The sequence below is a fragment of the Cynocephalus volans genome, chromosome X, assembly GCF_027409185.1.
Source record: "Cynocephalus volans isolate mCynVol1 chromosome X, mCynVol1.pri, whole genome shotgun sequence".
NCBI lineage: Eukaryota > Metazoa > Chordata > Mammalia > Dermoptera > Cynocephalidae > Cynocephalus > Cynocephalus volans.
The window spans coordinates 65,500,437-65,517,309 of record NC_084478.1 but is presented as its reverse complement, the minus strand read 5'-3'; the positions used below and the strand labels follow the sequence as shown (position 1 = coordinate 65,517,309).

The following is a 16,873-nucleotide window of genomic DNA, read 5'->3' as shown; positions in this document are numbered from 1 at the left end:
AGCCTTTTCTTCTAAGACACATTGCACCTTCTTCTGGTTAGTTACCATATATCTTAGACTATAACGTACCAGCGATAGTAAGGCGAGTCACTATTTTCTACTTCTAAGAAAGTAAATAAGTTGCCAATTAAAGTTTGGCATGCCATCAGTTGTCAGGTTTCAGAGATTTCCTAGATGTTGAAATGTGAAAAAATATATAGTAAGCCTTCAAAAATTACAAATTTGTTAAAATATGAAGAAAAAAGTAATCTTAGATTCTATGACAGTGTATTTTCCACATTCGATTCCCATGGGCCGTGCTAGTGTGCTAGTCTACACTATAGTCAGTTTACATGTTCGTATATTGTTATTTATTTATTTATTGCTTTTTAAATCGTCGTAGCTAGTTTCATAGCTTTGTGATGTGCATCTGCAACTGGATTGTAAAGCTCTTCAATAATTTCTTTCTTTCTTTTTTTTTTTTTTTTTTGTCTATTTTTGTGACCGGCCGCACCGCGCTCAGCCAGTGAGCACACCGGCCATCCCCATATAGGATCCGAACCCGCAGCGGGAGCACTACTGTGCTCCCAGCGCCGCACCACGGGGTCGGCCCAATAATTTCTTTAGTTACCTTCCCTTCCCCCTCCCGCCCCCCACCCCCGGCCCCGCGACCCTCCCACACATATATCCATAAGCCATAAAGAGTTTACCACTTAGAGGCAAACTTGAATTTCTTCTAATCTTAAAATTGCATTGGGGGGAGGGGCGGAGATGGAAATACATTATACTAAATATACTCGTTTTTTAAGACCCATCCTTGCAGAAATGTTCAGATGGGGTATGGCATGGAGCCGAGAGGTTGGAGGCAGAGAAGGGATATATTTTCTGTCTCAAGATACAGGAAATACGGTAAGAGAGAAACCTGGAGGAAGCCAGGCTGCGCCTGTAAAGGACCCGCCGCCATCACGGATCTGTTTTCCTTGCCAGGGCCCACTGAAGAAAACTAACGCTCGGGTCCCATAATCCTTATGGGAGACCAAACTTGTGCCTCCGGGAGATCCACGCTCCCACCTGCAAACAAACGGGAAGCCAAGCCTTCAAAAAAGCGCTGTCTCCTTGCTCCGAGGTGAGATTATCCAGAAGGCACTCCCAGTGGAGATAGTATCATTCTCCCCTCCTCACCTCCTCCTACGTCAGCTGGCCTGAAGTCTCACCCTCCTCCTCCGAAGAAGTAGTATATTTCTCTCACCCTAAACCAGGTCAGATTCTTTCTTTCTCATCTAGGACATCCAGGCTCTCTGAAACTTAATTATGCATTTTCCCAGTTCTTTCACCCCTTTTCCCTTTTCTTTCCACGATTTCAAAATAGAAGCACATGCAGGCATTCAACAGTTCTTTCACAAAATATGCTTGGATGAAATGATGGATATTTAATGACATTAAGTAATTATTTTGAATATTTTAGATGCGATCGCTGTGGTTATATTTTTTGAGAAATAGACTTGAATCTTTTGATTTTCTTGAGAGTAATTCAGTGGGGGCAAGGTGCAGGGGAGAATAAATGAAATGTTTATGAGTTGATAAATTAAAGCTGGATGATGTATATGTGGGGATTTATTATACTGTTCTCTCTACTTTTGCATATATTTAAAATTTTCCCATTTAAAAAATGCCTGGTTTAAGACCAGTAACTAGAATGCTTTGAAGGCCTAACGCCTATACCCAGCACTGTGCTAACAGGGGATTGTAAGATGAGCCTTCAAAAATGTGTCCTCCTATAAGGGGAGAGAGTTTATTAAGTTAAAAAAAAGTTACAGTATGATGGTCAAACCCAAGTGCCATAATGTTTGCTTGTTCGAGGTATTCAGGAAGCATGGAAGATGGACCACATCACTCTGCCTGGTAGTAATCATGAGCCATCAAAGAGAAAGGGGAAACATGAGGTGGGCCTTAAAGGGTGAGGGACATCTGCCATGTGGAGGGGGAAGGAATGCTTTTCAGGCCTGGGATTTCCAGAACAAAAGCCCCAAGACAGGCTTGTTCTCGGAACAGCTTGTCTATAATTTTGAATCTATGAGAAGGACTGAGTGTTGCAGAGTCTCAAATGTTATGCTAAGGAGTATGCAGTTTATTCCATAAGTAGTAGCAACCATAGAAGATTTTCAAGCAAGTGATATTATTTGTATTTTAGGAGTCCATTTCATACTCTCAGAGAAGCAATTTCCTAGTCAGGTGAGCTTTACAGAATGCGAAAAAATAAAACCAAAGCTGACCCAAGTTTCATAGATCTTTGTAATCCGAGGAAAGATGCCTCCTTTCTTCATTCATGCTAATAGACTTTTATGGAGCCCTTGCAAGGGGTAGGCACTGTGCTGGGAGCTGTAAGGGATGGATTACCAAGGCATAGTGCCTGTTACACAGTAGGAGTGAAACAGATATTTGAATAAATAAGTCAATGAATGATGGGATAACACTGGCAACCAAGACGGAACTGGACATCGGGTTTGGTGGTAGTGCATAGAAAAAGAGTTGGCTCTATTTCACTTGAAAGCATCTCCCTGTCATTCCGTACATCTTTATACTTGTCTTTACCTCTATCCAAAAGGGTAGTGGGGTAGGAAGGTGTGGGGCATAGGGAGAGCAATGCTCGGATAGAAAACAAAGGAGGTTGTATAAAGCAAAAGTGCAAAAGCTATGTAATTTCCCCCCAGTGACTCAAATCACTGAAAATTGTAATAATGGCCAATATTTACTGAAGACATTTTATGTGCCAGATGCTGTTCTGAAGGGCTTTGCATGTTTTAATTTAACCACAACTACTCTACTAGAGAGGTTTTATAGGCCAAGGGAAGTTGTATAACTTGCCACAAATTATATGGTACCAAATGGCTGAGCTGGGCTTTGAACCCAAAACATTTGGTTCCAGAGTCTATGCTCTAAACTACCATGCAATACACCCCTTCTAATACTGGGTTACAACGGTTTTACAGGAATATATCATTGAAATGGGGGCAGGATGGAGCATAAGGATTTGAGGAGGCAAGGGGAAAAAGAAGGACAGTAACAGAAGAAATTATTTCACCTTATTTTACTATTTTTCAGTCTTTGAGGGATTGCAGTATGAGTCCATTTCCTTGGTGCATTGGTAAAGTTGTTCACCCAATGAAGACAAAGAAGTATATTTACCCTGCTTTTCTGATGTCCTGCACCTGGAAGTTGTGATTTTTAAGGTTATCTCTTTACCAAAAATTTATTAAAAGGAGGAAGAATAAGAGTTTAGTTTGACACATTAAAAATAACTTGCCAAACAAAAAACAAAAAGCTAGTACCAAATGATAAAATTTAAACCATTATATTATATGAAACTATATATATATATACCATATAATAATAATGTAATCTGCAGGATGTTTTGTTAGATTCACTCCTAATTTCCTTATAGTTTCTATTGTTACCATGAAGTACGTATTTTTAACTACATTTTCTAATTGTAGTAAATGTATATTTTTAACTGCATTTTGTAATTGCTGATTAATGGGAAGATGATTGATATTTTTTATATTGATTTTATGCTGCAGCCTTTCTGAATTCTATTTGTTTTAATAATTTATAGATTCTTTTGGATTGTCTATTAATTTATTATATGAGGGTATTTCAAAAAGTTCATGGAAAAATGGAATTAAGATACTACGAATCTTTCCACTAACTTTTTGAAGACTTCTCATATTGTAAATAATGGTAGTTTCTTCCTTTCAATAATTTTTTTTTAGCTTGTCTTACTGTGCTAGCTAGGATTTTCAGTACAAGGAGAAATAATAACAAAGGTAGAGGGTTTCCTTGTCTTGCTTCTGAGTTCTACAAAAGTTTCATCTTTTTTAGCAGATTTTCCTTTTGCAGGTGAAGGAAGTTCCTTTCTATTTCTAGTTTGTGGAGAGTTTATATTATGAATAGGTATAAAGTTTTTTCACCAAATGGTTTGTCTGTATCTACTACCATGCTTATGTGCTTTTTCCCCATTAATATGACAGTATGACATTGTGATAAAGGTTGTAATAATCAATTTTCTAATGTATTTCCTGCTTTTGGTTTCATCAAGTCTCACTATTGAATATTTTGTTTCCTATTTTAATAAGTTTTGCTTTTGTCTATATATTTTTCTTCCTTTTACTTTCTTTTTGTTTGCTTTTTTCTGATTTATTGAGTTGGATCATTAGCTTATTAATTTTCAATATTCTTTTCTAAAATAAGAATTTAGGACTATAAATTTTCTTCTACCACTTTAGAAGAATTTTCTATATGTAATATTTTTATTCAATATTTATTATTTTCTAATTTCTCTTATGATTTCTTTTTTGACCCATGAGTTCTTTATTATTTTTTTAATTTCCAAACATATGGGCCTCCTTTTTTGAAAAATTACATTATGAAATTATTAGTCCAATTATAGTTAAACTTTATCTTTTTTTCTGCTTAAAAAAAATTGTTTTAATCTTTCTGGTAACAGGACAAAATTATACACTGGCTGCTCTTCCCAATAGAGTTTGGCAATATAAAACTTTTTCTTTTATTAATACATAGAAAAGGGTTGATTATTATATTCATTAATGGTCTTATTGTTTATTTTTATACTTGTGTTTTTAAACATTTTATTTTGATTTAATTTCAAACTTGGAAAACTGTGAGAATATTACAAAGAATTCTCATAATACCCTTTACCCAGATTCACCAATTAACGTTTTGCCACATTTGCTTTATCATTCTCTTTTCCTCTCCTGTGTCCTCCCCCATTTGACAGTCATTTGCAGAAATCATGCTCCTTTACCTCTTCAGGGTGTATTTCCTCACAATGATAACTTTCTCTAATGTTACCTCAGTATATGTGTCAAAATCAAGAAATTTGATATTGTTCCACTATTATTATCTACACCATATTCCACTTTCACCAATTGTCCCAATTATGTCTTTTAAAGCTGTCTTCTTTTCTTGGTTATCAAAGTTCCAATCCAGGATGATGTGCTGCATTTAGTTGTCAAGTCTTTTCAGTCTTTAATCAGGAACTCTTTCTCAACATTTCTTTGTCATTCATAACACTGACAATTTTCTTTGACACACATATTTTGACTTACTTTAATATTTCTTTATTTCCCTACTTTCAGGGTCATGTTGTATTTTCTGCCCCATTGACCATTGCTCTATGGAGCTCTGGTACCTTTAATGGGAGATGGATGGTATTTAAAAACTGAGGCATGGGTAAATGAATTTTTTTTTAGCTTAACATGTTGTTATTGTATTCCATTTAATCACACTGAGTACACACAACATTGTTTATATAATACCAATTATTTAGTACTTGTTGAAACTTGCTTTATGTCCTAGAGAACGTGGTCAATAAGTACTTCATGTGTGCCTGAAAAGATTGTGTATATTCTAATTGTTGCATGTATTGTTTTATAAATGTCCATTAAACTTGTTAATTGTGTTATTTAAATCTTCTATATTCCTACTAATTTTTTGTTTGCTTGCTAGATCTATCAGTTATTGAGAGAAGTAGATATAAAATTTCCCACTGTGATTGTGGGTTTGTCAAATTCTTGTTTTGTCAATTTTTGTTTTATACAGTTGAGGCTTTGTTATTATATGCATGTAAGTCTAGAATAGGTACACTTTTTATCATTTTTAATGACCATTTTTATCTTTTTGCATTTAGAATGTATTTTGTTTGCTATTAATATAGCTACACCAGCTTTCCTTTGTTTGGATGGTATTTCTTTTTCCATTCTTTTACTACTGTCTTAATTTATTTTCTCTCACTTATTACAGAATACCTGAAACTGGGTAATTTGTAAAGAAAAGAAATTGATTTCTTGCAGTTTTGGAAGCTGGCAAGTCCAAGATCAAGAGGACACATCTGGTAAGAGTTGTCCTACTGGTGGAGACTCTGCAGAGTACTGAGGTAACACAAGGCATCACATGGTGGGAGGGCAAAAGCATGCTATGATCTTTCTTTCTCTTCTTATAAAGTCACCAGTTTCACTCCCATGGTAGCCCATTAATCCATTAACTCATTAATGGGTTAATCCATTTATGAGAGCGTAGCTCTCATGATCCAATCACCTCTTAAAGGTGCCATTTCTCAATACTGTCACATTGGGGATTAAGTTACAACATGAGCTTTGGAGAGGACATTCAAACCATAGCACTTACTTTTTTTTCTTTTATTTTTTAGAAAACGTTCTGCCAAAATATTGAATGCATTGGTTTGTTTCTGAATTTACCAGTAGGACTTATAATTAGCAGTAAGGATAAGCTTTATATATCCAAACATTATTTTTCTTCACCACCATTTTTTATAAAACTTCAACCCTACAGAAAAGTCAAAATATATCTTCCATATAGATTCATTAATTTTTTACATTTTGCTACTTATGGTTTATCTCTCTTTCTTAATGTGTGTGTGTGTGTGTGTGTGTATACACTTTTTTGCTGAACCATTTGGAAATATTTTGCAGATATCATGACACTTCAGCCCTAAAACACTTCATCATGTATCTCTTAAGTACAATGGAATTATTATTATCACACCAAGAGAAATTTAATATTGATACAATACAATTATCTAATACACCGTCTATATATAATTTTCCCAATTTTCCTAACAGTATTCTTTATAGCTTTTTATTTGTTTTGATCCAGCATTGTGTCAAGGTTCATGCATTGTATTGAGTTGTTATGCCCCTTCAGTCTTTTTAAATCTAGAATAGAACTCACCCATCTTTTTCTTTTAATTTTTGATGAAACTGGCACTTCTGATGAATCCAGGTAGTTGTCCTGTATATGTCCCACAATATGAACTTGTCTGATTGTTTTCCCATGATTAATTTAAGCATTTTTAGCAAGAAGACTAGATAGGTGATGTTCTGTCCTTCCTATTGCATCACATCAGGAGGCACAAAATGCCAGTTTATCCCAAAGGCCTTAATGCCCTTTGGTCATTTCATGGATAGCCAAGTGGGTACTTTTTATTTCCTTGTTAAGAAATAGTGACATTTTAATTGACAGATGGAATTACAATTTATAATTAGCACCGTATTCTCTGTTATCTGTTTACAGAAGTGCTCAGCATTAAAGGGAGTTCTCATGTCTATTCTGTCACCATATTTTCCTGCCTCACAATATTTACCTAGCCTGGCTCATTGTCTCTTTGTCTCTCTCAGAAGAGTTTTTTTCAGCAGCTTCATATGCAGTCTCCTTAAACACCTAGTCTTATGAGCTTGGCCACTTTTTCTCTTGTCATTACATAAGGACTTTCTCATACTACTTTAGATTGATCATTTTTAAGAGGCAAATATGATATGATCAAGTTCCTTTCCTTCTAAGTTCTTTGCCTCTCTTGGGAAGTATGCCAGATTTTCATGCATGGATTCTGTATTAGTTTTCTATTGCTACCATAACAAATTTATCACACATCAGGAGCTTAAAACCACATATTTATTATCTTATACTTCTGTAGGTTACATGTCTGATATGGGTCTCATCAGACTAAAGTCAGGGTATTGGCCAACTGCATTCCTGTCTGCCAGCTCTAGGAGAGAATTTGTGTTCTTCTCATTAGGTTGTTGACAGAATTCAGTTCCTTGCAACTGTAGGTTGCAGGGTCTGAGATTCCTGTTTCCTTGCTGGCTGTCAACTGATGGTTGTTTCCAGCTTCTAGAGGCTATCTGCATTCCTTAGTTTGTAGTCCCCTTCCTCCAACTTCAAAGCCAACAATGGTAGGTTGAGTCTCTCTTACACTTAGAATTTCTCCATTTTCTTTTGTAATCATTATCTCTGTATGACTCAGCTAGGGAAAGGCCCTCTTCTTTCAAGGATACATCCATACAAAGAATCCAGAATAATCTCCCCCATCTCAATGTCATTAACTTAATCACATCAGCAGAGTTCCCTTTGCATTATAAGGTAACATAGTCACATATTGTGGGAATTATGATGTGGACATCTTTGGGTAGCCATTATTCTACCTACCACAGATCCCATTATAGCAGCCAGCCATAACCTGACATCCAGTGTATGATCCGCCCATTCTTTCATTCAATCAACAGAAATATTAAAGAGCATCTATTAAGTTCCAGGCATTGTCCTAGGTGCCAGGGTTACAAAAATAAGACATCTGACTCACCCAAGTAGTTCATAAACTGATTTTGTACATTTTTTAGATAGAAATTGGCACAGAGTGCTATAAGAGAATATAGGAGAGCATACAACCTAGGCTAGAAGCTCCAGGGATGGCCTCCTGTGTGCATCAGTGTCCAAATTGAGTCTTAAAAAATAGTGGAATATTGAGACACAAGGACCACCCACAGCTAAGAGGCCATAGGGTGGGGCGTGAAATGTTGTTTGGGGGCTGTGACCACCCTTTGTGCCGCCCTTCCACCATGGGTGCCAGAGTGCAACAGCAACCACACAGGCCCAGAACCCTGTAGAGAGTTCCCACCTAGAAGAAGGTCCTCACCAGATGTGCACCCTGGACCATGGACTTCTCAGCCTCCAAAACTCTCTGCTGCCAAGGTTTTATATGCATTTCAATAGTAACAAAATATGAATAAATCTTGGAGGTTGGTGTCTTTTGAGGATGTTGCTGTGGACTTCACCTGGGAGGAGTGACAGGACCTCAGTGATGGTCAGAGGACTTTGTACAGGGATGTGATGCTGGAGACCTACAGCAGCTTGGTGTCACTGGCATCTTAAGATGAACCCTTGTTGGGAGTTCCAGTCAAGATGGCAGAGTAGTTGGTTCCTGGTGTTGCTCTCTCCCACAGAGCGACCAGTTTGCAGCTATTGAGGAGCAACAACGGAGGACCCAAGATCTGTACTGGAGTGGACAGGAGCCATGTGCCATGAGACCCCAGTTCAGGTTGCTCCCCATTGTGTAGAGAAACTTTAGAGCTTCTGGGCCCGCATGCCCCAAGCCTGCTGGGCTGGAGAAAACAAGAGGGGTGGGACTTCCGGCCCAGGCCAGTCCCGCCACTGGCACAGACTTAACAGCCTCAGGGCTCCCACACCCCAAGCTGGCGGAGCTGGAGAAGGCAGGTGGGGCAGGACATCCAGCCTAGGCAGGTCCTCACCCCTGGGAGTGATTTAATAGGCTCAGAGCCACCACACCCCAAGGCAGCTAAGCTGGAGAAGGCAGGCAGGGTGGGACTTCTGGCCCAGTCCAGTCCCTGCCTCTGGGAGTGACTTAAGAGGCTCTGAGCCCTCACACCCCAAGCCAGCCGAGCCAGAGAAGGCAGGTGGGGCGGGACTTCCGGCCCAGGCTGGTCCCACTGCTGGGAGAGACTTAACAGCCTCAGGGCTCCCACACCTCAAGCCAGTGGAGCCAAAGAAAACAGGTAGGGTGGGACTTCTGGCCCAGGCTGGTCGCTGACTCCAGGAGAGACTTAAGATGCTTGGAGCCCCCACACACCAACCCGCCCAGCTAGAGAAGGCAGGCAGGATGGGACTTCTGGCCCAGGCTAGTTCCCACCTCTGGGAGTGACTTGAAGAGACTCAGAGCCCCCACACCCCAAGCCATTCCAGCCAGAGAAGGCAGACAGGGCAGGACTTCTGGCCCAGGCTGGTCCCTGCCACCAGAAGAGTCCTAAGAGGCTCAGGGACCCCACACCCCAAGCCAGCCATGCTGGAGAAAGCAGGTGGGGCGGGACTTCTGGCCCAGGCCAGTCCCCACCCCTGGGAGAGACTTAAGACCCTAAGGGCCTCCTCATCCCATGCCAGCCATGCAAGAGAAGACAGGTGGGGTGGGACTTCCAGTGCAGGCTAGTTCTTGCTGCTCAGAAGTGGCAGTTCCTTCAAGATCCAAGCCAGACATCAGTGTGAAATGAATGGACTGTGATACCCTCAGCCACAATGACAAACCACCAAAGGAAAGATACCAGAAATATGAAAAATCAAGAAAGTACATCGCCACCAAAGGAAAATAATAACTAAGTGCTAAATCCAATAGAACAGGAAGTTTTTGAAATGACAGACAAGGAATTTAGAGTAACAATTCTAAGGAAACTAAATGAGATACAAGAAAACTCAGTTGACAACACAGTGAAATGAGAAAAAATATACAGGATCTGAGAAAAGAAATGTACAAAGAAATCAAAGCTTTGAAAAAGAATGTAGCTGAGCTTGTGGAGCTGAAGGATTCATTCAACGAAATTAAAAACACAACAGAGAGTTTAACCAGCAGACTTGAACAAGCAGAAGAGAGAATTTCTGACCTTGAAGACAGGCTGTTTAAATTAACACAGGCAGACCAGAAAAAAAAAAAAATCAAAAAATTGAAGAAAATCTGAAAGAGACAACTGACAACCTTAAGTGCTCAAATATCCGAATAATGGGTATTCCAGAATGGGAAGAAAAAGGAAATGGCATTGAAAACATGTTCAATGAAATAATACCAGAAAACTTCCCAGGAACAGGGAAAGTCACAGGTCTCCAGGATTCAGGAAGCCCAAAGATCACCAAGCACATTCTACCCAAAAAGGTCCTCTCTGAGACATGTGATAATCAAACTGACAAAACTCAAAGACAAAGAGAGAATCTTAAAAGCTGCAAGAGAGAAGTGGCAAGTCACCTATAAGGAAGCCCCAATCAGAATAACATCACACTTTTCATCAGAAACTCTAAAAGCCAGAAAAGAATGGGATGATATATTCAAAACAGTGAAGGACAAAAATTGCCAGCCAAGAATACTTTGCCCAGTAAGGCTATCCTTCCGAAATGAAGGACAAATAGTATATTTCTCAGACGAACGAAAACTGCGGGAGTTCACTACCACACGACCAGCCTTACAAGAAATTCTTAAGGAAGTACTGAGTTTGATAACACAAAAACAACCATCACTGCCATGAATAGCAAGAAAGAACAATACCTACTAGCAAAACAAAAATGCTAACAAAAGAGAAAAAAATAGTTTCTCTGTCACCCCAAGAAACCAACAAATACAAAAGACAAACAGAAAATTAGAAAGAAAGGAACAAAAGATACTTAAGACATCTAAACAAAAATCAGTCAAATGCTCAGAGTAAATCAACACCTTTCAATAATAACTCTAAATGTAAAGAGATTAAATTTCCCATTCAAAAGCCCATACCAAAACCAGAAAAAGATGCATCAAAAATAGAAACCTACATGCCAATATCCTTAATGAATATAGATGCAAAAATCCTCAATAAAATACTGGCTAGCATAATGCAACAACAGAGAAAATTATACACCATGATCAGTGGGATTCATCACAGGGATGCAAGGTTGGTTCAACATATGCAAATCAATAAATGTGATACACCACATTAATAAAAGCAAAGACAAAAACCACCTGATCATCTCTATTGACACTGAAAAAGCATTTGACAAAATTCAACATCCTTTCATGATAAAAACTCTTTACAAGTTAGGCCTAGACAGGAAGTATCTCAACATAATTAAAGCCATATATGATAAGCCCATTGTCAATATCATCCTGAATGGGGACAAGCTAAAAGCTTTAAACTTAAAAACAGGAACTAGACAAGGATGCCCACTCTCACCACCTCTATTCAACATAGTGTTGGAAGTACTAGCCATAGCAATCAGAGAAGAGAAGGAAATAAAGGGCATCCAGATTGGAAAGGATGAAGTCAAGCTGTCCCTTTCTGTGGGTGATATGATCCTATATATTGAACAGCCTAAAGCCTCTATTAAAAAACTCCTAGAGTTGATAAATGATTTCAGCAAGGTTGCAGGATACAAAGTCAACACACAAAAATCAGTAGCATTTCTATACTCCACAAGTGAACATGCAGAAAAAGAAATCAAGAAAGCCTGCCCATTTACAATAGCCACCAAAGAAAAATAAAGTACTTAGGAATAAAGCTGACCAAGGATGTGAAAAATCTCTATGAAGAGAACTACAAACCGCTGTTGAGAGAAATTAAAGAGGACACAAGACGATGGAAAGATATCCCATGCTCTTGGATTGGAAGAATCAACATAGTGAAAATGTCCATACTACCCAAAGTGATATACAAATTCAATGCAATCCCCATCAAAATACCAATGACATTTTTCTCTGAGATGGAAAAAGCTATCCAGACATTTATATGAAACAACAAAAGACCATGCATAGCCAAAGCAATCCTGAGCAAAAAATAAATAAATAAAGCTGGAGGCATAACACTACCTGGCTTTAAACTGTATTACAAAGATAATAACCAAAACAGCATGGTACAGGCATAAAAATAGAGACACAGACCAATGGAATAGAATAGAGAATCCAGAAATCAATCCATACGCTTACAGCCATCTGATCTTTGACAAAGGCAGCAAATCTACATACTGGGGAAGAGACTGCCTTTTCAACAAGTGGTGCTGGGAAAACTGGATACTCATATTTAGGAGAATGGAACTAGACCTGTACCTGTCACCATATACCAAAATCAACTCAAAATGGATTAAGGAATTAAATATACATCCTGAAACAATAAAACTCTTTAAAGAAAACATAGGGGAAACACTCCAGGAAGTAGGAGTGGGTACAGAATTCATGGATAGGACCTGAAAAGCACAGGCAACTAAAGGAAAAATAAACAAATGGGATTATATCAAACTGAAAAGCTTCTGCACAGCAAAAGAAACAATCAACAGAGTGAAAAGACAACCAACAGAGTGGGAGAAAATATTCGCAAAATATACATCTGACAAAGGATTAATATCCAGGACGTACAAGGAACTCAAACAACTTTACAGCAAAATAATAATAATAATAATAATAATAATAATAATAATAATCCCATTAAAAAATGGGCAAAGGAGCTGAATAGGCATTTCTCAAAGGAAGATATATGAATGGCCAACAGACACATGAAAAAATGCTCGACCTCACTCAGCATCCGGGAAATGCAAATCAAGACCACTTTGAGATACCATCTCAGTCCAGTTAGGATGGCTAACATCCAAAAGACTCAGAATGATAAGTGCTGGAGAGGTTGCAGTGAAAAAGAAACTCTCGTACACTGTTGGTGGGACTGCAAAATGGTGCATCCTTTATGAAAAATGGTATGGAGGTTCCTCAAACAATTGCAGATAGATCTACCATATGACCCAGCGATTCCACTGCTGGGAATATACCCAGAGGAATGGAAATCATCATGCCAAAGGGATACCTGTACTCCAATGTTTATTGCAGATATATTTACAATAGCCAAGAGCTGGAACCAGCCCAAATGTCCATCATCTGATGAGTGAATAAGGAAACTGGCACATCTACACAATAGAATACTACTCAGGTATTAAAAAAAAAAAAAAACACCGAAATACTACCATTCGCAACAACATGGATGGACTTAGAGAAAATCATATTAAGTGAAACAAATCAGGCACAGAATATGAAATAACACATGTTCTCACTTATTTGTGGGAGCTAAAAATAAATAAGCACACAAACAAATAAAGGGTTTGTCGGGGAGAGAGGACAGAATAACCACAAAAATTCCTTGAACTACTTAAGTCATGTGAACAGATAAGATATTGGGCGGAGGGAGAGGAACGGGTAACGGGGTATGAAAATCAACTATAATGTATTTTGAGTTGTAAAATAAAAAAAAAAGAGTGGAATATTAAATAAGGATAGATGATGGTAGAGGGGCAAATAGAGTGAAGAACTTCAAGCAGTGAGAATATAATGACAAAAAGTACAGAGGTCAAGATAGCTTATTCTTTTGGGGGTATAGAGATGAATGGTAGGTAGATCTACAAGTTATACTGTTTTTGTAGAGTGGAAAGATGAAGATAGTTCAGCAAGCTGGAGCATAAACACAAATACTTTATGTGCCATGCTAAGTAGGTTCAAGATTAATCTGTAAGAAATGGGAAGTCATTGAAGATTTATAAGGAAGGTGCTATGTTCACATTTATATTTTATGTAGGTCATAGTAGTGGCCATGTTGAGGATAGTGTAGAAAGAGATTGGGGGTAAGAAGACCATTTAAGATGCTTGTGTGAAAATCCTGACAAATGATGAAGGCCTGAATTCAGATAATGGTAGTTGGGATAGAACACAGAGGAATGTATTGGATAAAGGTTTATGAAGTATAATTGATTAGATGGTGTATCAGTCGAGGCTCAACCAGAGAAACAAAACCAGTAGAAGATACATGTTAAATGTATTCGAACGAACTGGCTTTTGGGGGCTGCGTAGACAAGTCTGAAATCCATAGAGCAGGCTCTCAGGAAGGGCAGGCTAAAAAACTCTATGGCACGGGCTGAAGCTCATGTCCACAGGTTTAACTTTTTCTTCAGGGAAGCCTTAGATTTGCTCTATCAACTGATTAAATCAAGTCCACCCAGATTATCTAGTATAATCTCCTTTACTTAAAGTCAACTGATTGTAGACATTAGTCACATCTACAAAACAGCTTTACAGCAACACTTAGATTACTGTTTGAGTGAATAACTGAGGATTCTAGCCTAGCCAAATTGACACATCATAAGACCATCATAGATGGGACGTCCAAGGAAGACAGAATAATGGAGGATGATTCTCAAGTTTCTGGCTTGAGTGTTAGGTGGAATCGCTAACTGAGATACAGAATACAAGGGAAGGAGCAGGGTTTTAACATTTTGAGTAAGATAGCTAGGTGGACATTCCGGGCAAGCAGGCAGAGGTCTGAGATTACAAGAGAAGTTTTGACCATCAGCATAGCGTGATTAAGAAACCATCAGCATAAGCGTGATAGTTGAAACCGGGGGAGTAAATTAAATAATCTAGAAAAGGGCATATACAGAGAAAAGTTATGAGTTGAGGAGGATATTTTGGGGACCACTGACACTTAAGGATTATCTAGAGAAAGATGAACAGATAAAGGAGAAATAGAATGAGGGGAGAACCCAGAAGAGTTTGATGTCCCAATTTTAAGAAAAATGTACTGAGAAGCAGCATCATATATAGTAGAGGGTTCAATACTAATAAATATTCATAACTTTGTGAATTAAATTCATTGGTGAATTTAGCATGAATGGTTTCAGCGTTGTTGTGAAAGCAGAAACCCAATGGCAGTGGGTTGGAGAGTGACTAGGAGGTGCCAAATTGGGGCTAGCTGGTGTTAGACAACTCAAAGATGTTTAGTTGAAAAGGGTGGACAAAAATTGGATGATATAAAAAAATTGAATAAGCATAAGAGGATTAGGAGCCAAGGGAGTAAAATATAATGGTAGAAACATGTGCAAGTTTATTGGCTGAAAGTAATAACAAGAGGGAGAGACTGAAGAGAAGAGAATTCATAATAACTGAGAAAGAAAAGAAATAGGCCTGATTGTTAGAAGGGGATGCAATGCCAAGGGAAAGATTTGTTTTCTTTTTTGGATGGGACTAGAGAAGTGGTTCTCATTGGAGGAGGTATAATATTGAGGGGGCGGTTTGAAAGTTAGTGGAGGGCATTTAAGATCATCATAATTATTGGAGGGCTTCCTGGCATACAGTAGGCAGGGTTATGTCAGGGTTGATAAATATCCTGCAATATGCAAGACAGCCTGCACAAAAAAGAATTTTTCTACATTCCCATACAACTTTTGAATACCCCATTAGGTGTACATATAGGTGAAATACTTATTTATGTTAATCTGGCTTTAAATTGAACTCCATTTTATTGTAAGCAAGTTTTTGTAGCCACTGACTTTTCTAGGAATGCCACTATCATGTAAACCAAGGTAAGATCTTACTTTGTTTTGTTCAGAATCTTACCAAGAATGTTCATTACTTTGGGAAATTATGTCACCTACAAAATGCTGCTCTTGGATATTTGAGATACTAGTAACAATATACCTGTATCAGTCAGAATTTGTAGCTGCCACATTTATAGGCATTTTCTGTATATTTTTCTACATACTTCATTGTCTTCTAGTGCTGTCATGTCCCAGTATTTACATATTGAAATACATTTTATTTAATTATAAATTTCATTTTTTTGAAGCACATTAGAATTTTATTTATTTTTATTATTATTTTTTAAATTTTATCATTACACAATAAACATTTTTTGTGGCCCTTTACAAATTTCTCCCCGATCCCTCTTCCTCTCCTCCTTTCCAAACTCTGATGGCCTCAGTTCCATTCTCTCCTTGAGAAAGTTCAAGGAATTATTGTGATTATTGTGTCTTGCTTTCTTTTTGTTTGCTTGTTTCTTTGTTTTCTTCAGCTCACGCTTATTAGTGAGGATGTGGTATTCCTCTTTCTGTACCTGGCCAACATAATTTTCTCTAAGTTCATCCATTTTGCTGTGAGTGGCAAAATTTCATTCCTTTTTAGGGCACAGTACTATTCCATTGTGTATACATACCACATTTTCCTTATCCAGTCATCTGTCAATGGACATTTAGGTTGGTTCCAACTCTTAGCTATTGTAAATAGAATGGTAGTAAACATGGGAGTGTACCTATCCCTTCAACATTATGATTTCCATGCCTTCGGGTATATGCCCAGCAGTGGGTTTGCTGGATCATATGGCAGTTCTATCTGTAGTTGTTTGAGGAATCTCCATACTGCTTTCCATAATGACTACACTAATGTACAGTCCCACAAACAGTGTAGGAGGGTTCCCCTTTCTCCACATCCTTGCCAACATTTGTTATTCTATGTCTTTTTGATAATGGCCAGTCTAAGTGGGGTGAGATGATTTGTCAATGTGGTTTTGATTTACATTTCCCTGGTGCTTAGTGATGTTGAGCCTTTTTTCATGTGTCTGTTGGCCATTTGTGTATCTTTCTTTGAGAAATGCCTATTCATCTCCTTTGCCCATTTTTTAATCAGATTACTTGTCTTTGTTTTTGGTTTTTTACTGTTAATTTATTTGAGTTTTTTGTATATTCTGGATAT

The 16,873-nt window shown here is 38.0% G+C and overlaps 1 protein-coding gene across 1 annotated transcript; it reads left to right on the top strand.

Annotated features, from left to right (window-relative positions):
* The first annotated feature begins 1,007 nt into the window (after positions 1–1,007).
* On the top strand, positions 1,008–1,214 carry NBDY (negative regulator of P-body association). The gene is given in 1 exon segment (XM_063083273.1): positions 1,008–1,214. A coding segment is annotated over 1 exon segment (207 nt).
* The last annotated feature ends 15,659 nt before the right edge of the window (positions 1,215–16,873 follow it).